The following is a 21,831-nucleotide window of genomic DNA, read 5'->3' on the forward strand; positions in this document are numbered from 1 at the left end:
TGTTCAACAGACATTGCTGCTACACCAGGGATGGTGCACACCTATCCCCTGTAGGCTTTTGTATACTGTTTAAAGCATTATCCACCCATTTGTGGCCTTTTTAGTCAGTTGACACCAGATCAAACTAAGGAAAATTTTAAAGGTGGTATTGATCAGTGCTTGGAGCCTAACAGAACCACCACTTTCTGCAAGACCCCCTCAGCCTAGAGGACATAGGTGTATATGTAGCGACTGAGATGAGGCTCAAATCTGCAGAGAGTACTGTGACAGTGCAGGGCTTTAATGCCTTCCATACTTTTTAGACCAGCCGCTATACATGAAGGAATGAAAGGTGGAGGTATTTTATTCCTCATCCAGAAAAGGCTCACATCAAAGCTGATAAGGCAGCATAATGCCCAATAGATCCTTCAAGTCCAACTTATCAGCAAAGCCTCTTACATATTATGGCAAGCTACATAATGTCTACTGTGACCCAGGGACATCACAACGCCTACCTAAGCAAACTACAGTCACTAAGCATTAAACCAAGTACCATGTTTCTGGGCAACATCAGCTGTCCAGGGAAACGTGCATCACCACAAGTATGGAAGCCCAGATATTCTTGGACATTGTACGGTTGTTCCAGGGTATTTATATTGACCGTATCCACCAGGGGAAACAACATCCTTGAACCTTGTTCTCACTAACATGGACAAATCATGATCTTTCCCTAGGTTAACAACCCCACTTGTCAGGTCTGACCATAAAGCTATCTGCCTTGTAATAAGCTATACAGCTATACTCTGTGGCATATCGTCTACTTGGAGGCAATCTCTACGTAACATACAAGGCCATGTCAAACCTTGAGCTGTTGGACATGCTCCACTTAAAGAAATCCCAATCCCTCAGAGCCACATGCTCCAGGGATCTAAACCTTGTCATCATAATGAACAAAACATGCTGGAGGGATAGGTTCCTGACCCAGAGACTCCTCAGACTCTGGAATAGACTGCCATACATGTCGAGCAGTGCGCCTCTTTGGCCCGCTTCAAAAGGAACCTTGATGATTGGATGGGAGATGGGAAATTCACCGCGGGGATCACGTCAGTCGCCCTGTTAGACAGGAGTTCAGGGAAGTAAATATTGTGGGAAGAAATATCCAGGGAATTGTTATGTCTAGGCTTGTATAGGCCCAATAGCCTAGTACCAACCTATGAACCTATAAAACCAGAGTCCCACCCATGCCCAGGTATTTTTATTTTTAAATTCACCAAAACTAATTTGCTACTTCTGAATGATTATGTGGCAAAATTTAAATACCTCAAATCTGGAAAGCTCTGCTGTTTGTTCAGAAACTTTCACCACCAATTTTACCACCAATTGCATAGAAACAACCATAGCAAAAAGAAGCACATTTGGAGTAAACCCTAAAATAAATTACCCTGGTGAAATCATAGCATAAAAAGTTTGTAACAAAAGGAAGAAAACGGTGGAAAATAAAAAGTGCAACACCCAGCAAAATAAGAATCTAATCATCAAATTAAGCAAGCAACTTAGAGGCATAATAAAAACTAGCAAGGCCAAATTTGAGAAAAAGTCATTTAGGCCATAACCACAAGGCCTTCTTCAGCTAAATCTGCAATCTCAAGGGCAATGCACAACAGAGTGCTGCACTAATTGTAAACATAACGTCCTATATGGAAGATGTAGTTAAAGTGAACCTAGAAGCTGAGAAATTAATCTCAAACTTCATCCCCCATCTCACCCATGGTGACTTCATAAGAAATATCATTAAACCATAAAACAGTAGCTATCACACAAGACCTACTCCTAGAGGTGCTCTCAAAGGCAAAAAGTATGGCTTCTATGGCCACGGAGAGTATCCCAGGATGCATCCTAAATACCATGAAACAAGATTTCTTTGTCTCAAACAACACTTTTCAAACTCAGCCTTTCTTCAGACTGACTTTGTACCAAGTGAATGGAGGACAGCAGCAGTTCTACCTCTGCACAAAGGTGGGTTATCCACCATCCTTGTCCCATAAGCTAGACCAGCTTTGTATATAAACTCATGAAAAGACTTATGGAACTAATCAATAAGGACATAGGAAACTTCCAAACACTTGACACATCACAGATTGTCTTTAAGGGCAGGTCATGTCTATCTCAACTTAGTGGACTTTTTCAAAAAAGTCATCAAAGTGATGGATGAAGAGAATACGGCGCACACTTGCCTACCTTCATCTGGCTTAGGTCTTTGACTCCATACCACACTTGCACATTGTGGGTAAGTTTGCCAGACTAGAAATAAACTCCTGTGTCACCCGATGGATTGGAAACTGGCTCAAAGATAGGACACAGGAAGTCAGGATAGGGCTTGCCACCTCAACAAAAAGATCTGTTGAGTGTGGTCCCATAGGAGTCTGTTCTGGTAGAAGTCTTACTTGGCATATACTTTACAGAAGTGAAAGCAAACATCAAGGGCATATAATTAGCCATGCTTGTGGATGAATGTAAGCTGGGTGCAGTTGCTGAATCCCCAAGGACTCTGCTATCCTACTGGAGGGCACCTACCAAGCATATAACTGGTATCAGATTCGTGGACTAAAACTAAAGGCCAAAATGTACATTATTGTATCCTTTGGAAAATCAACTACCCCTGGGGATTATCACAATGACAATACACTCCTAAGAGTAGACACAGTGGTCAGGGATTTGGACATTTACTTTGAAAGTGACCTAGCTTTGTACCAACCAGTATCCAGTGTTATGAGGATGTCCTCCTATTTTCCACAGCCTGTAAATAAAGGGATATAATTTAGGTCCACAGAGGTCATTGCCCCACTTTACTCAACTCTCATTAGGCCAAACATAGAGTACAGTGCCCCCTTTGGTATATACCTGTCCAAGTACTTGGAACAGCTGTAGTGTCCACAGACGTTCCTTCCAAAAACAATAGCAGGCCTAAGACAAGTGACCTACATAGACCTCCTCAAAGCCCTGTTGCTCTGCTGTGTCTCTTACAAATTACTAAGATGCGACCTATTCCTGGCTTACAAGGCATCCACAGACCCAGGACTAATCGACCTACTGCACATTCACAAGTCAGTATTAGAAATACGTGGTCCAGGGACCTCAACCTCTTCTACAAGGTAAGCAGAGTGGTCTGGAGGGATAGGCTCATATCCCAGAGGATGCTACTACTTATGGAGCAGAGTCTCCGTATTCATGAAACAACGCCCTTCAGTGACACTATTTAAGCATAATTTGGACCATTGGCTGGGAAATAAGACATTTATCCCAGGATTGATCCCTATCTTGAAATGGACAGAGGCAGTGCTCAAACATTCTTCCTTACAGTAGGACCCCAGAATGCACTGAAGGTGAGACCCAAGCAAAATAATATGGTACAAATGAGAAGTATTTAAATATAACTATGGCAAGTTGAAACTTGTGGGATAACACAGCTGTGTTACAAATAGTAAGCATGGCTAGGTTTAAACTGTCCTGCCAGAGGTGATAGTCTGGTACTCATTTATGAACCTATAAAGCAAATCCCCAGGTAGCTAGCCATATAAAGAATGAACTCATTCACACCCCCATCAGTACAGCAGTACACTAATGAGCTGTCACATTACGTACTGCTAGCAGGCCAGAGGACAGCAGCTGCCTGGTGCTCAGTCAAAAGAAAATTTAAATATGAAAAAACTTTGAAACTGAACAGGTAATCATCTTTTTTATTTATTTGTTCAATTAAAATGATTTTCTCACATTTAGACTAGTTTTACTGAATACTTAGCACTAAGTTATAGTAAAATAATAGTACTGCATATAATTTTGCTTTTCAGCTGCTACAGGCGTCAATGGAATAAAGAATCCCACACTAGTCCTACAAGCATGAAGTAAACAGTGCAGTCAGCACTGAAGGTTGAATGAGTTGATAAAATAACCCCCCTTCAGAACTAAGTAGTTATTTTGCCAAACTAAGCTCATGAATTTATCAGCCAACATATTAGCATTTCTGTTTGACTCATTTGGCCATGTTGGCCAAAAGCACATTTTTGGGCCCAAGTGTGTATCACAGTCGATATAGCAGCATGCTGTTTTGCTCGAGAGAAGTGAGGAGAGGTAACAATAACACAATTAAAAGAACAGTTTGGGAATGGTGGGAGAAGAATTCTTGGGGGACAGTCTCTTGAGTGTCTCTTCTGAGTTGGCTCAGCAGATAGGGTGGCTCGGCCTTTGCCTCAAAGTGCCAGGCTCCCTACAACAAGGGCCATATTCCTTCTTTTTCTCTTGGGGTTTCATTTTCTTTTTCATGGTATCTTAACTGTAGTCATGTGGAAAGACCACCTTTGTTTTGCCAGCTCTTACTGTGACATATGCATCTTGAGCATCATCCCACAGTATCTGCCCCCCTCACAAAGACTGCTCTGCTGTTGATGAGGATGAAGCTGCATATCCTGGATCCATATTTTGAATAAATGATTCTGCCTTAACTGGAGTGGTGAAAATGTACATCCTGCCATCCTTGTAAAGCCAAAGAGTGAGCAGACAACTTCAGTTGTTTAGCAAAACCCTTGGTTCTGGCCCCTTTACTCACGCATATTTTCTGACATGCACAGATGCTATGTATTCAAGGGCAGTTCTTACTTGGTGTCTTACTAAAACTGGAATACTTTGTATCTTTTTAATAATTTTGCCCAAGACATTTGTGTATCAGGTGGTGAATTGGTGTGGTTTAGCACTTTGCTTCCATATTTTTCTTGATTCAGTGATGCTGAGCTTATGCCCTTTGCACTGTTAATGGGACAGAGTTCCAGAATGTTTAGTAGTAATGTCACTGTATGTTTCCTAGTTGTCTTTTACTCCCCCTGGCAAACAGATAAAATTCATATTGTTCTTTTGAAATAATTTTCATAAGTCAACTTCATTTTACAAGAAATTTGCCCAACTTTGTAATTCTTAAATATCTAGGTTTTGCTTCTTAGAAATCATTTTCTTTTTACTTATTCTGCACTTGCTGTGTTCAAACTGGTCTAGACTTACATTTGTTAGTGGTTTGTCTTATTTGAGTTATATGGAAACGCATTTTGCAGAATCGTTACTTTTCCTAACCCTCCTTTGACGTATTTGAGTTGTGCGGAAACTTTTGGTGCCATCTTATAATGAGGTCTTGAAGATAATAGTGTTATATCTAGCATTCCAGAAGTGATGCACTTCATAAAAAGTGATCAACAGCTGCTTTTTTTTTATTGTATTATTCTGGGCTTTCACTTTTTCTCTGCCGTGACATTATATTGGGGGGGGGGGGTGTCTTTCTGTCATCTGCTGTTTATTCTAGGACATTATCTGTAAGACAATTTAACAGCCTCCAGCTTAGTGTTAATGGGTTAATGTTAAGTTGTCAATCTCGCCTTCATTCTTGCTGGATGGGTTCGGAGCCGATCCTCGGCTCCGACTCTGCCACTTACTAAAGCAAGAGAGCTAATTTTACTGGCTCGAGGCAACCCTATATCCCATGATGCCGCTTTGCTTGCGAGGTGCATTTTTACCAGCTCCTGGTAAGTTTTTCAAATTTCAGACTTTTAGTCACTCCCCTTTAGTTTTAGTCCACTACTGTTGTTGTTTTAACTCTTAACGATTAGATTGTAACCCTATTTCCGTTAGTGTTTTCCCCTTTTTCCAGTTATTTATCCCTTCCCCTTTCCTAATTTTTTGTCAGGGATTCTGTGTGGTGTTTGGGTGTGTTTGTATCCCTGTTTTAATTTTTATTTGGATTGGGTGTTTATTGTGTGTGTGTGTGTGTGTGTGTGTGTATGTGTGTGTATGTGTGTGTATGTGTATGTGTGTGTATGTGTGTGTATGTGTGTGTGTGTGTGTGTGTGTATGTGTGTGTATGTGTGTGTATGTGTGTGTGTGTGTGTGTGTGTGTGTGTGTGTGTATGTGTGTGTATGTGTGTGTATGTGTGTGTGTATGTGTGTGTATGTGTGTGTGTGTGTGTGTGTGTGTATGTGTGTGTGTTTTGTTACTTAGTGCTCCATTGACACAGTTATGTCGAAGGACACAAAGGTCTCAGGCTTCAAGAAGTGTGACTCGTGCTGTCAGAAAATGTCTCTGACAGACTGTCACACTTCTTGTGTTTACTGCCTGGGACCTCTGCACCTGCAGGACTCTTGTGCTGTCTGCCATGCCTTCAGCCCAAGAGTCCTGCAGGAGTGCTGGAATAAACTAATACTGAGGGGCTTATTAAAGCCTGAGAGCTTCCCGACTAAGTCTGCTCCGGGGAAGCCCTCGAAACCAGTTAAGCCTTCGGCTCCAAGCCCTAAGCCATCAGCTACTGGTTCACCTTCTGTGACAAGATCGGCTCCGGCCGGAGCCGATCCTCCTATGTCACAGCTTACACCATCGGCTCCACCTGGCGCCGATGCCGCTAAATCTAGGCACTCACTGTCGGCTCCGGCTGGAGCCGAAGTATCCTCGGCTCCTTCGGCTCCACCCATCTCCAGGAAGAGATCAAGATCCCCTTCGTTGGAGTCTATACATTCGGCTCCGAGATCACCCCTGCTCTCGGAGCGGAGCCAGTCTTCTCGGTCGTCCAGGCTGTCCGACCAAGACCTTGAGAGAGTGGTGAGTAGACTATTAAAGTCTCAGGCATTGGCCCAAATGCTCCATAGCCCGTCTCATCAGACGGTAGCTATTACACATCCCCCTAACATTCCTCCAACTGTCCTACAGAGCTCGGATCCGGAGCTCCTCGGAGCCGTGACTGTTGTGGCTTTGGAGCCGATACCACCTCCCCCTTCGGCTCCATCGTCCTCTGCTCCGATCTCCTCCTTGATGCCTTCATTGGAGGGATCCGGGCGTCTGGTCTCTCTCGTCGGCTCCGGGGGGGCGAGTGGCATTGGACCCTTGTCTGACCCCGTTCTCCCTCTCAGAGCTTCGGCGCTGGTGAGCTCAGCCCCAACATCAGCCTCGGAGCTGTCCCTGTCGGTGCGGCCTGGGGTTCCTATCTCTTCGGAGCGGGAGCCTTCTGGCCTCTCTGATGGGGGAGCCTTCGAGGTGATGAGGAGTGTACTAGCCCCAGGGCGTCATCAACGGTCAGTTCCATCAGCTCCTCCCACTACAATGCCTGCTGACATCTCTTCCCACTCTCTTGCTGCCGGACCCAGAGATCCAACGCCTCAGGTTTCCCCACTGGGAATATCTTCCTCTTCCGAGGCTTCTCCTGACCCGTCAGTTGAGCCTCCGTGTAAGAGGACATGTAAGAAGAAACATCTAGACTCCCCAGAGTCTATTACATCCGATACTGACTTGGATGAGTCGGAGGGATCTCTAAGGTCCCCCTCTGAGGATGTCTCTTTCTCAGACATCCTTGAACTCCTTAAGCAGAGGGGGAACTGGCCTTCCCTTAATCCTTCCGAGGGCGAGTCGGTATACCCAGAGGCATTCGGGTCTTGACCCTCCACCTCCTGGGTGTCTCCGCCTTTCGACCCTCTTATGGATGTGGTGGCTCGGAAGGCGTGGATGGCCCCGGATTCGGTGGAACCCATTCTTCGGAGGCCTTCTAAATTCATCACGGCCCCACCTGATAGGCAATTTTTGACAAAAGGTGTCCCGGTTGATGCCATGATGATGGCTGCAGCCACCAAGAAGGAATTAGCTGATCCTTCAGTACCCGTCCATCCTCCTAACAAGGATTCTAGGACTATGGATAGGTACGGCAAGCGGATATTTTCTTCAGCGACCTTTGCCATGCGGTCGCTGAACTACTTGTGTCACTTCACCTGCCTTCAAAGAGATGTTCTTAAAGAATTCGGAGAAGTTTTACAGGATCCGTCAGCTGCTGGGTCCCAGGATAAAATTAACTCACAGCTAGGAATCCTAAACTCCATTGTTAACTCCTCCATGCGGCTCATTTCATATGCAGCCGATGGAGCGAGTAGGGCCGCAGGCACAGGAGTGGCTTTAAGGCGTCAATACTGGATGCGGCTTTGTAATTTTGCAGACCCCTTCAAGGCGTCCTTCACAAACTCTCCTTTTGATGGTTCGACCTTGTTCGGACCTCAAGTGAAAGACACCTTGACTAGATGCGAACAAGATGGCAAGACTCTTTCTGCCGTAGGAGTCCGTTTCTCCACCCCTTCAAGACCTTACCCAAAAGGTCAGAAGGGAGGGAAAATGTGGTTCCACAAATCTCAAGGAGTCATGCCTGATGCACGAGGTCAGTTTACCCCCAGAGGCAGAGGGGGTAATAACAACAGACGCCGCCCTAGGGGCAGAGGGGGTCCGCAGAATCAGGGTAGCAGGGAGTCTCTCTCTGACAAACCCTTCCAGCATCCCTGAGATGTTGCCCGATTGTCCACCTTCGGAGGCAGTCGGGGGAAGATTATCACTGTACCCCAAAGCCTGGCTTTCCCTTTCTCAAGACAAATGGGTACAGTCGATCATATCCGAGGGTTACAAAATTCCCTTTATCCAAACCCCAGTTCAGCAAAAGGGAACCCTTCCAGACGTTCCACCCGGTCTAAGGGAACTAGCAGTACCAGAGATATCAAAACTGCTAGCAAAAAGAGCCATCCAGCCAGTCCCAGCAGACCAAATAGGATCCGGAATCTACTCAAGGTTCTTTTTAGTACCAAAAAAGACAGGGGACTGGAGACCAATATTAGATCTCAGCAAACCAAACAAGTTTGTAAAGAAAACAAGATTCCGGATGGTCACGCTTCAGTCCATTCTACCCTTTCTGGGCAAGGACAATTGGATGTGCTCGGTGGACCTTCAGGATGCGTACTATCACATAAAAATTCACAGGCGCTCCAGAAGGTTTCTCCGCTTTCGGCTGGGGGCCAGTCACTTCCAATTCAGAGCCCTGCCATTTGGACTCACTACAGCCCCCAGAGTGTTCACCAAATGTATGGCAGCCATTACGGCTCACCTGAGACGTCAAGGATTCCAGGTGTTTCCATATCTAGACGACTGGCTCCTCACTGCCACCACCAGGCATCAACTTCTCCAAGCCCGAGATTACACCATTCACATTTGCAGAGGGCTAGGGATTTCTGTAAATTTCAAAAAATCTGCCTTGTCGCCCTGTCAATCTATTACCTTTAAGTGCCAAATTGGACACCGTACAACTTTCAGCAAAGTTAACAGACCAAAGGATCTTGGATATTCAAAACCACATCCATGTGATTCTCCAGAGCGACAAAATTCAGGCCAGGTTTGCCCTGAAAGTATTGGGTCTTATGGCGGCCGCCATAACACTTCTTCCCCTTGCCCGCTTTTACATGCGTCTCCTACAATGGATGCTATTCGCCCAATGGTCTTTTCAATGACTTCCCATGCGTCTCAGGATCATGATAACTCCAATTTGCAAAAGGCATCTGACCTGGTGGATATTGTCCCCTCAAGTCCATCAGGGCCGACCCTTTGTTCGTCCCACCCCGGTCGCCACGGTTACATTGGACGCCTCCCTGATCGGGTGGGGGGGGGGGCATTATTAGGGCAGGATGGTCCATGGCACTTGGCAACCTTTCGAATGCCACCTGCACATAAATGTCCTGGAGATGAGAGCAGTGCTTTTAACGTTGCAAGCCCTCCACGACTCTCTTCCCCTGGGGACTATTGCAGTCCAAACGGACAATATGTCCGTAGTGTGGTATATCAACAAGCAGGGCGGAACCAAGTCCTATCCACTGTGTCGAGAGGCACTCAGACTTTGGCAGTGGGCAATTTCTTCTCAGTGGTTTCTGATAGCAACGCATATCCCCGGGAAATCCAACATCATAGCGGACAGGTTGAGCAGAGCTATTCTCATGCCTCACAAGTGGTCTCTCAAACAATCTGTGACGGAAGAGATTTTTCAGAAGTGGGGCATTCCTTGCTGCGATCTTTTTGCTACGCCTCAAAACAGCAAATGCCCCGACTTCTCCCTCTTCCCCCTCTTCCCCCTTCCAAGCCATCCCCCCAGAGACGCTCTAATCCAAGATTGGCCCTGGGGACTTCTCTATGCCTTTCCTCCTTTTCCTCTAATACCACAAGTAATTCAGAAAGCAACCGCCTTGAGAGCCAAGATTATTCTCATTGCCCCTTATTGGCCTCGACAGATATGGTTTCCGTTCCTACATCGTTATCTTTTGGTACAGCCATGGCATCTGGACCCGGTTCCAGATCTTCTGACCCACCAGTCGGGGCAGCTGCACCAATCCATACCTTCTCTCAACCTCACTGCTTGGTTGCTCCACTTCCATCCCTAGCCAGGCTTCCTATGATTTCTAATCCTGTCCGGGATATCATAGTAGCTTCCCTTAAATCTTCCACCAGAAGGATTTACACTAGTAAGTGGCAACGTTTCTCCTTCTGGGCAAAAGCTAGGAACATAGATCCCTTTACTTCTCCGATTCATTCGGTCTTGGACTTCCTAGCCGAAATTTTTCACTCAGGATCTTCTTCCTCCACAGTAAAAGTTCAGTTGGCAGCCATTTCAAATTTTCATATAGGCCTTTTGGACCACAACATTATGTCACATAAACTTTGCAAGGCATTCCTTAGAGGTATATTTTTACTTAAACCTCCGATTAGAGACCCCCCACCACAGTGGGATCTAAATTTAATCTTAACATCCTTGATTCTTCCCCCTTTCGAACCTGCAGCTGCCTGTTCATTGAAATTTCTTTCTTGGAAGACACTCTTTCTGGTCGCCATTACTTCTGCCAGGAGAGTATCTGAGCTTCATGCCCTCTGCATTCGTCCTCCCTACTTAATCTTCCACAAAGACAGAGTTTCTCTAAGGACTAATCCGTCTTTCTTACCCAAAGTGGCATTGCAGACGAACTTAAATCAATCTATTGATCTTCCATTTTTTTTCCCAAATTATTCTAATAGAGCGGAACAAAAACTACATTATCTCGATGTTCACCGCCAACTCAGATATTATCTGGACAGAACCAAACAATTTAGGAAATCTGATCAACTGTTTTTATCCTATGCAGAGAACAGGAAAGGCCTTCCAGTATCCAAGGTAACCCTATCTAGGTGGCTGTCTTCTGTGATTACATGCATTTATCAACTCAGAGGTAAAGAGTTGATTTCTAGGCCAAAAGCCCATTCCACCAGAGCACTAGCTACATCTGCAGCTTTTCAGGTTAGACTTACAATAGACACTATTTGTGCAGCAGCCACATGGGCCTCTCCTCATACCTTTGTTTCGCATTACAAATTGGACTTGGCCTCCAGAAACAGAGCAAATTTTGGTTCCACCGTTCTCAAGAGTCTGTTCCATTGAGCCACCCAGGATAAAGGTGCTAGGGACGCGGTCCCATCCAGCAAGAATGAAGGCGAGATTGACAACTTAACATTGAGAAGTTATGTACCTACCATAACGTTCCATGTTAGTGGTCTTCTCTCGCCTTCTTTCTTGCGTCCCGCCCACCATCCCTCTAGCCTGGTCAGACCGAGAAGATTGTTCCTCTTCCTTGAAGAGTCCTGATCCAATTTTTCCAGCTAATCATCTTACTAGTGTCACTAGATCAGGTTGGTCCTTTTCGGGGGATTATTACATCTTCCTCCTCCTCACCAGTTGGAGGAATATATTGCATAATTTTTTCCTTGGCTACCAAACGAGATCTGGGTAGTTATCACCTTGCATCATGGGATATAGGGTTGCCTCGAGCCGGTAAAATTAGCTCTCGAGCTTTAGTAAGTGGCTGAGTTGGAGCCGAGGATCGGCTCCGAACCCATCCAGCAAGAAAGAAGGCGAGAGAAGACAACTAACATGGAACGTTATGGTAGGTACATAACTTCTCATTTGGTATGACAGTGTGAAATAACCTTTTGAAAAGCAGTCATCCATTTAGTGAACTTTTTATTTTTAGGCTGTGTAGGAGCAGCCCAGTGGAGGCACCACATATCCCATTCAGTCCAAGTGGGTGAGAGGTGGGCATCTTTGGGCTAGTTGAGAGCCCTGTAGCATATTCATTCCTGCCCAGTTAGCCCCTTCATTCATCACCACGGAAAGTCAGGTAGTATGGAGTGAGCTAGCTTGCTGATCCGTAGATTGACATACTAAGTACCTCTCGTGTCCCATAGAGTGACCTACTGAGCACCCTTTTAGTCCCATAGAGTGACCTACTGACCACCCCTCCCCTTCACAGTGGCTGACTAGGCTCTGCTGTGTGCTGTTATCCATGGGGAGCATGTATATGTGTATTCCCCTAGGGGTGTGTGTGTGTGTGTGTGTGTGTGTGTGTGTGTGTGTGTGTGTGTGTGTGTGTGTGTGTGTGTGTACGTACGATAGCACATACTTGTAGGCTCATGCTGCATTGGTGCAACACATAGTGCCCCACTAGATGTCACCCAAGTGACAATCCAAAGATAAATCCCCCCTGCCAGTATGAACAACCCAGGTGCGACTGTTCGTTCCCATGTTCTCTGGTCATCTGCCTGAGCCACAAATCAAGCTCAGGTCACATGGGCCATAGTCAGGGATTTATTCCTTTATGCCACCAAGGATGGCAACCATTTACTGTTGTTTGTGCACAAAGTACATCCATAAAATGTGTAAAAAAGTGAGGGTAAAGGAAGTACAGATTAGGTGAGAAGAATGACATAACATCTGACTGGAGCAGACATTTTTACACTGTTACACAATTCCATGTCAGCAAGTAACATATTTTGTTATATGCATGCACAAGCTGATTTATTTGATTAAAACCCCAAATTTATTGCTAATTATTAAACATTGAACCTCAGCTGATGTCCTATTTAATTCCTATGTTGCAGGATCTGTTTAAAGGAATATATCTTTTGATACCCCCAAATGAATGCAGTTATCAGTTAGTTAAATGATTTGCTACCCTTTTGAATTATATAAAAACAAATAGATGTAAAACACAGTAGGGGAAATTAGCACAATGTGTAAATGTGGCCATTTTTTGATGTTTTTTTCAGAAGGTTGATCACTATTAATTTGTGATGTGAATAGATTTGCATTGCTTTTGAGATCTTGAAGTCTCATCTGAGGCACTAGGTTTTTTTTGCATTAAATATTTCATAATAAATTTGTGTTTAATATTATACAATTTTTCTTTTTTCTAGGACAGGTTGCAGTCTTTTTTGCCACCTTTATTGGCTTTGGTGTTGTATCATTGCTGTCAAGTTGGAATGAGTGGGTTCTAATATTTTGAACGTTTACACAGAAAAGGGCAAAGGTTGACGGCATGGATTGAAGGTTTTTCTTAGGTCTAGTGGTTATGGGTAGCAAAGAAGTTAGGGTGGACAGTTCTACCTCTTCCAAAAGACCTGCACCTAAAAGTGAACCTCAAAGTTACTTCTAGGAGGGGAAAAAGGAAATGTTAAGGGTTTTATGGCTGACCAAATCTGCAGGTGACTAAACTTGGTGTCAATATAAAATCCCCAGAGGACACCAAAATCCTGTAAGAGAGCTTTTCCTAAACAAATAGTTGGTGTCAAAACAATGGACTGAAGCCAAATACCAAGAAATGTATAGTCCTGTCCATCGGCAAGCATGACTTCCTTTGTAACTATCCCTTTGACAACATAATCCCATAGTCCAAGATCTAGGAACCTGTGTTGACAAGAAACTGCCCTTTGAACACCATGTATCCATTGTTGTAAGGAACTCCTTTTACCTTGTACAGCTTATAAATAAAGGTATGGAGTCCAGGTCTTGGGATGTAATCATTCAACTGTATTCTGCTCTCATTGGTTAGGTCATGGAATATAATGCCCCATTTAGTTTGCACCTGTCCAAACACTTGTTATAACTGGAGTTAACTTTCTTACTAAGACAAAAAAAATCAAGGCTTAAATCACATAATTATGCAGACCATCACAAAGCCTTGTTCCTTTTCTTGGTATCACACAGGCTACTAAGAGGCTACCCTTACCTCACATATAGAGCCTCAACGGACCCTGTGCTGACCGACCTATTACACATTCACAAGTCCAATAGTAGCATAAACACCCATTCAAGGGATCTCAATCTCTTTTGCTACATAAATGGAACATGTTCAAAGGATAGGATTGCATTCTTCCACTGTATATAAACCTAAGTGCTTCTCTTACTCAAAGTAATTTGGATAAATGGATAGGAAATTGCAGACTCACCCCTGTTTTAGCATCCATGTTCCTCATAGGTAGGAGCAACAAGAAAATGACTCATGTCTTTATTCTGACCACTTTTATGTTATTTGTATGCAGTATGTAAGGGCTAAAAACAGCCGTGGGAGTGTAAGGCTAGGCTTTTTAATATATTCACAGATCAGTAGCCTAGTAAAGCTGTGTGAACCTATGGTAAAGTAGTAGAGATTTGTGACAGTCCTTAACTCTTTAAATTTTTTTTTTCATTCTCCAATACATACTTTAGCCTTTTTTTTGTTGTAGGAAGCTAAATCCCTTCTTTGCACTCAGTTGCTATTTCTGGCTGGAATGCCAGTCCATTGCAGGACGCACACAGACGCGCGCTCTCTCTCTCTCTCTCTCTCTCTCTCTCTCTCTCTCTCTCACTCACTCTCATTCTCACTCTCACTCTCTCTCTCTCTCTCACACACACACACACACACACACACACACACACACACACACACACACACACACACACACACACTCTCTCACTCTCTCATTCAGTACATTATACCTACCTGTTAGTAGTTTAGAAGCGTGCAAATTCACCTACCTGCATATGTATGGGAAGGGAGGAAGCTGGAGACCTTGTGAAAAACCAATGTAGACACAGGGTAGGCAGACGACAGTAAAATACATATTAGCTAGAAATCAAACCAGAAACCTAAACATTTTGAGGCAGTAGTGCTGCCTGGTACAACAGTGCCACTCTGACTTCATAATGATTTCTTGAGCCCTGTCATTTTATAAACTGATAAAGCGATATGAATACATGCTGACAAGTTTAGTTACAGTGGCCCATGTTTACTAATGTCATAAGCACTGGAAACCAAAAGGCAGCCTCTGCATACCACTGAACTTATGAAGTCATGAGCACTGGGAACCAAAGGGCGGGTGCTGCATACCACTATTATAATGTCATGAGCACTGGGAACCAAACGGCGGGCTCTGCTTACCACTAAACATATGATATTAAGGACAAATTGTCAGTGTTTTATTCTGTAAATGGTATATAATGCTTGATTTTCAGGTGGTGTTGAAGATGATGACTGGGACGATGACTGGGATGAACCCAAAACATCTTCTGATGGTGGTAACAGGGAGTCAGAGGCTTCAGAAGCAGGGGCTCTGAATCGAGGTGCTGCCCGAGGCACTTCAATGAAAATACCGCTAAACAAGTAAGACAAAAAGAAAAGTATGCAATTTAATAATATCCTTCAGCTTTCTGTTTCCTAATCTCACCTTCCTAACTCTTGGGAAACGTTCAGTACTTTACATCAGTTTTATGTCTCGCATTTCACACAGGAATTAGTGTGGTAAGTCATATTTTAGCAGCTACAGTTTCTAGTATGTGTTGATGCATGTGATTCTTGTACCGTACATGCAGTCACATTTATTAGCATTTGATGCATTACTTTATTAGCCATGATGTACTGTGTATTTGTCACTGATGTGTGATGATGGTCTGTAAAGTATTTTATTTGAATATCGTCTAAGTGCTATGTATGTTCTGATGTTACTTTTACTCATTGGAGCATTTTTCATTAGTTTCCCTTTGTAAATGGATTCTGCCCAGTGAGACAGTGAAGGATAAAGAAATCTGTTTGTAGGTAGGTTTAGAGAATTAAGGAAGTCACAAAACACATTCCCGTATACCTACAGTGTAAGATAATTTATTCAGTATTATACATCTATAGTTTGGGTTAGACTTTTCAGGATTCTCCAATTCACTTAGTATATAGTCCTATTTTAAGCATTTTCTCATTGCACTGACTCACAGTTCTCAATTAGCCCAGAAGCTCCATCAATACACTCCTATATCATCAACAATATACAGTCACCTTATTACACACACCCTATTTGTCACTAGTCACCTCCCAAAATACAAACCCTAACCCTGGTCCTCTACCTATTCAATATCTTTTACACTCTTGCATTACTTCAAATTTCATCATGCTATCAAAACCTACATCCTTCTCAACTCAAATACAACTTCTTCTAACCCTATCCTATATCTATTATCTTACACAGCCCTTTACTTTTCGCCACTCACCATCTTTTCATATTACAAACTCACTCCCAGCACTACACTCATACTCATCTATTCCAATATCCCCCAATCTATATCTATCAATAATTATCTGCTCTTTCCCTTCCAACTCATTTCTCCCTATATGCACTCTACCCCATCTTTAACCTACCAAAACCTCAGAAATCTAACAATACTCAACTCCAATACTAAGCAATCCAAGTACCTCTCCTGTATTATTCAACATATAATTTTATCCTCCTGTCTGGTGACATGCACCCAAACTCAGGCCCCCATACCCCTTTCTCTATATGCAAATCAACCCTATTCATCTCTCTAAATGCCCAAAGCATAGCTAAGAAAATTCCCAACCTCCATGCCTGTCTTCTCACATCTTATCTATTTCTGAAACGTGGTTAAAACCTCATATAAAAGACTCAGAAATAGTACCACCCAACTACTCCATCATTAGAAAAGACAGAACCCACAAAAAGGGTGGATGAGTAGCTCTCCTATACTCATCCTCCTTAACAGATGTTCATCGTGTTTCCTTTGGAAGCTGAAGTAGGCTTTACATATAACTGTGTAGGTCTGAAAACACCCTCAGAAGCCGATGCCTGCTCAGCGGCTCTGGACCCATATGAAAGAATAGTTTCAGAGTGTCCAGTACCTTGAGTATCCAGAGGCCTAGCTGGCTCCACGGGGGAGTCGTCCGCTGCCTGTGGCTCTGAGGGAGCGGGCATCAGGGGCTGCGAATGCACCCCACTGAGAACCGGTGAACCGGCGACTGGCTTAGCTGAAGCCTCGTCGTCGGTTTTGGACCTCGGATGCCTGTCCTTGCACTTTTTATAAACTCCGGTCGTCGGCTGTTCCGACGGCATTATATAATTGAATCTTCGGCCAAAGTAATGAAAAGCAAAATCATACCGACGCTTAATAGTGCATTGGTTAAATCTAGCACAAAACCGACAGCTAGCAACGTTGTGATCAGGGCCTAGGCAAGGAATACAGTAAGAATGAAAATCCTTATGAGGTATTTTCTTCCCACAAGAAATACAATTGTTAACTTTTTCTGACATCGGACTGGAGCAAGAAAAAAGTTTCCCTAATGGGGTATTTAGCTTTAATGAAGACTTCGGATCTGAAATTCGTTTTTGAAAATCTCAGGAGTCTGCCAACCGGCACTTACGAATTGCTTTTGCTTCCGGCACCGCGCGGCAAAAAAGACTGAAGAAAATGGTGTTGGCTGCATCTTTTATCCCCCTTTCGCGCTGATGTCAGGGAAGAGGCGACAGCAAACCGATGCCAGACCTAGACTTTGGAATTCAGGCCGACTGGGTAGCCTGCCAGCAGGATACCCCAAGTGTAATGACTGCAACAGTGAATACACTCTAACATCTACATTTATGGGGTCTACTTTAGTTGACTGAAATGCCAGTTCGCCGACACGCAAGACACCGAGACCAAACAACCGAAAACACACAATAGCGACAACTCACAAAACCGAACACCATTACACCGACACACAAAACGTAAACTACACATTACACACAATAACATATCCACTAACCTTAACCCAAACCCTAACCCTAAGGTCCGACACTACCGCACACTTACCCTACCCGCACCCTAACCCTAACTCACTTAACCCACCCTAAAACATAAAGCCCGTCACTATCGCACACTCACCCTACCCGCACCCTAACCCTAACTCACTTAACCCACCCCTGAACTACACTCTGTCACTATCACACACTTACCTTACCCGAACCCTAAGTCCGACACTACCGTACACTCACCTTTCCCGCACCCTAACCCTAAATCCCTCACTATCGCACACTTACCGAGTCGTGCTCACACGTTCCCCATGTCGGTATTTCGGCTGTCGGGATTTCACCTTGTCGATCACCTTAGTTTTCGGTGGTTTGGTCTCGGTCTTCTGCGTGTCGGCGAAGTGGCGTCTCTGTCAACTCAAGTAGACCCCATTTATGTTGACTGGTTTATCAAGTGAGTACTTTACCTAGTGGTGGATATATTTACAGACCCCATTTATGGTAGGTACACACTGTACTTTACCCTGCACCTGTTCCCCATGTCATCACCGCTGAATTAATTCTGGCCCTACTTCAAATAAATAGACACACTCGTATGTATAGCCTCCAAGGAAACAATACCTCAGTACTTGAAGATATCCTCTCCTGGCTTTCCATTAATATTAGCAATGAAACTATAATACTGGGTGATATGAACATTAACTGGTCCTCAATTCAGTCCCTCACAAACTCCCTAAATATTAACCTTTATAATTTCTCTCAACTTATCAACTCTACAACCAGACCCTCCAAAGATTACTCCAGCGGTAGTATCCTAGACTGGATCTCCATTCAGTCTTCTACAAGCCCACTTGACATCAACCTCTACAATTTTTCTCAGCTGATCAACTCTGTAACACACCCCTCCAATAACCCCTCTAGTGGCAGAATTCTGGATTGGATTCTAGTCTCTCATCCCCATTATTTCTCTGACAGTGGCACTCTTCCTGATCTCCTTAGTGACCACTTACCCATCTTCACTCACCGACTCACCCAAATTCTACATCGCACTCATAATTACATCACTATCCGTGACCAAAAAAACTTTAACCCAACACCCCTTTCAAACTCCCTAAAAGCAATAAACTGGAACACTCTAAAAACATTATCTCTAGATAATGCAGTTGTCCACTTCAACTCAACATTCTTGAAACTACTAGACTCCCAAACTCCCTTAAGGACAAAGAGGATAAAAATTAAAACTGCCCCTTGGCTTACCAAAAACACACTATCAACCATGCGGCACAGAGATAAAGTCTGGGCACATTACCAGAAAAACAAGAGTCCCCTACTCCATAATGAATGCAAAATACTTCGCAATAAAGTAAAAAACCTCATCATCTCAGATCGACAAAATTATTTCACCATACTCCAGAATAATAATAAAACAAGCCCTCAAAAATTCTAGAAAGGTATCTCTACTCTCCTTAACCCCAGCAAACCAGTCACCTCCACACCAGACACTAATGCTCCTGACTTAGACTTAGCTACTCAATTTAACTCTTTTTTTTTTTTCATTGAATCTATTTCCAAATTAACCTCTACATTCTCAAACACCACCACAATCTCCAATACACCCCTACCCTCTTCTGCTAACACTCTACCCTGCACCATTACCACTCCCTCATTACCATCTTACTTAACTCCCTATCCTCCACTCCATCTCCTAGTCTGACTTCCTCAACATCCTCATCTCCTCTAAATACCCCCCCTTCCCACTCTCCTTTATTCTCATTAAAACCTATACCCACTTCTGCTATAAAGAAACTCCTTCTGAAACTGAAACCATGCACTAATGCTCCTGACAACATCCCTTCTTACTTCCTCAGTAAAGCTGCTGAAGCAATTGCCTACCCCATTAGCATTCTAATCAACCGCTCCATCCAAGAATGTATAGTACCTCAAATCTGGAAAAAGGCCTTTATCATACCTTTATATAAAGGTGGCAACAATAACAATGTTACTAATTTCCGCCCCATCGCCATCTTGTCTCCTATCTCCAAACTCCTAGAAAAATGTATCCAACATCAACTCCTACCACATCTCTTAGATAATCACCTACTAACCCCTACACAACATGGATTCAGACCAAATCATAGCACTATGACAGCCCTCCTCTTCTTCCTTGAAACTGTAAATAAAGCTCGCGACTCTGGCCAGAGTGTTTCTACCCTTCTTCTTGACCTCTCTAAGGCCTTTGACACAGTCTCACACAGCCTGCTTTTAACTAAACTCTCACAACTTAACCTTTCTCCCTCCTCTTTAAACTGGTTCTCCAGTTAGTTATCTGATAGATATCAAGCAGTAAAATGGAAAAAGGCCACCTCCTCATTTCTTAATACCCCTACCGGAGTTCCCCAAGGCTCCATACTGGATCCCTTTCTCTTTAATGTATTTATAAATGATTTCCGCAACTCTATCCCATTCTCAAACATCATCCAATATGCGGATGATTGTACTATTTTCTGCTCTGCCACATCCATCCCCACACTGCTAAAGCTTACTCAAGATGCCTTCTCAACCACTGAGCAATGGACGAGAAATAATCACCTAGCACTCAATGCCTCTAAAACCAAACTAATGCTATTTTACCCCCTCTAAAGTCACTTCCTTCAATGTAAACACTTTCTCTATTACTAGTCAAAATAACTCGCCTCTAGAACTGGTGACAGAGACCACATTACTTGGGGTCCAGATTGGTAACCAGCTCAAATTCAAATCCCACCTTCAACTAAATATCAAAAAAAATCATCAAAACCTAGGTATGCTCTACCGACAAAACCATTACCTTACACCTGCCACTAAAGTCACTCTTTCTACTTCCTTTCTTATCCCCTCCCTTCTCTATGGAGCTCCACTCCTAACTAATCTATAGTCCTCTCTAATGATGCAACTTTCCTCTTGCTATAACAAAATCGCCAAATTCGCTACCAGTCACAAATCCTTCACCCACCATTGTTCCTCTCTCCAAAAACTAAACTGGCTAGAACTACCCAATCACCTCACCTACACTCAACTAAGTCTTGCACACAAGCTCATTTTCAACCCCTCCCTCTGTCCCACCCTTTCTACTGCTTTTAAAATGCACCTACCCGATAGAGTATTAAGGTTAACAATCAAAATCTACTAGAAATCTACATACCAACTCGTCCCCCAGGAAAAAAATCTTCTATCCTATAGCCTAGCACGCCTCTGGAACTCCCTACCACCATCCATTTGCACAACCTGTAACCACTTCATTTTCAAAAAATCTCTCCATTCACATCTAGTATCTCAGTGGGAATGCTCTTGTTCCCACCCCACATAACTAACATTGGCAATGTCCATCTTCCTCCCTTCTCCTGCTTACACCAGAAATTTACTTATTATTTTCACCTAACTCCTGTATTATTATTATTATTATTATTTCCTATGGTATTTCCAAAAATTCACTTGGCTGCACCTCCTAATGTGTATGCTTCCTAATATATAATGTCTTTTCAGTATTTACTTTGCAACATTCCTCTCTTAGTCTGTATCATATGCAAGTTTCATCACAAGTCTGTATTACCTTTAATGTTTGATGTACTACTGCAATTGTTTGTTTGAATCTGAATTTTTGTATAATAACTTACTGTAACCTAGATTATTTTGGAGCTTTTCTCCCCAGGACTCCATTGAAAACGGGTTCATTTTGGCCCAATGGACTATCCTGGTAAACTGCAAATAAAATAAATAAATAAAAAATAAAATCTTAGTCACTCACCCTTATTATTTCTTTGATAGTGGCATACTTCCTGATTCCCTCAGCGATCACCTCCCCACATTTGCTCATCGCCTTACTTCCCCTTTGCAGTTATCACATAACTATATCACCACTCGCTACTTAAAAATCTTCAATCCCACTGCATTTTCTAACGGTCTAAAATCAATAAACTGGACCCCTCTAAGAACTTTATCCCTAGAAAATGCTGTTACCTACTTCAATGCAACTTTCATAACCTCTTAGACAGCTACACACCCCCCCCCAAAAAAATCTAAAAGAATAAAAAGCAAAACTGCCCCTTGGCTAACCAAAAATACACTAGCTACCATGTGCCTTAGTG

The 21,831-nt window shown here is 43.4% G+C and overlaps 1 protein-coding gene across 1 annotated transcript in view; it reads left to right on the forward strand.

The window, feature by feature from the left end:
* The window catches only part of SNX9 (sorting nexin 9), a 1,114,799-nt gene that overhangs the window by 680,971 nt on the left and 411,997 nt on the right, over positions 1–21,831 (forward strand). Inside the window, exon 6 of the mRNA XM_044063919.1 lies at positions 15,156–15,303. Coding sequence (XP_043919854.1) covers positions 15,156–15,303 — 148 coding nt within the window. The remainder of the gene's footprint in view (positions 1–15,155; positions 15,304–21,831) is intronic.

Source organism: Protopterus annectens, chromosome 1.part0, assembly GCF_019279795.1.
Source record: "Protopterus annectens isolate FY-2018-M chromosome 1.part0, PAN1.0, whole genome shotgun sequence".
NCBI classification, from domain to species: Eukaryota; Metazoa; Chordata; order Ceratodontiformes; family Protopteridae; genus Protopterus; species Protopterus annectens.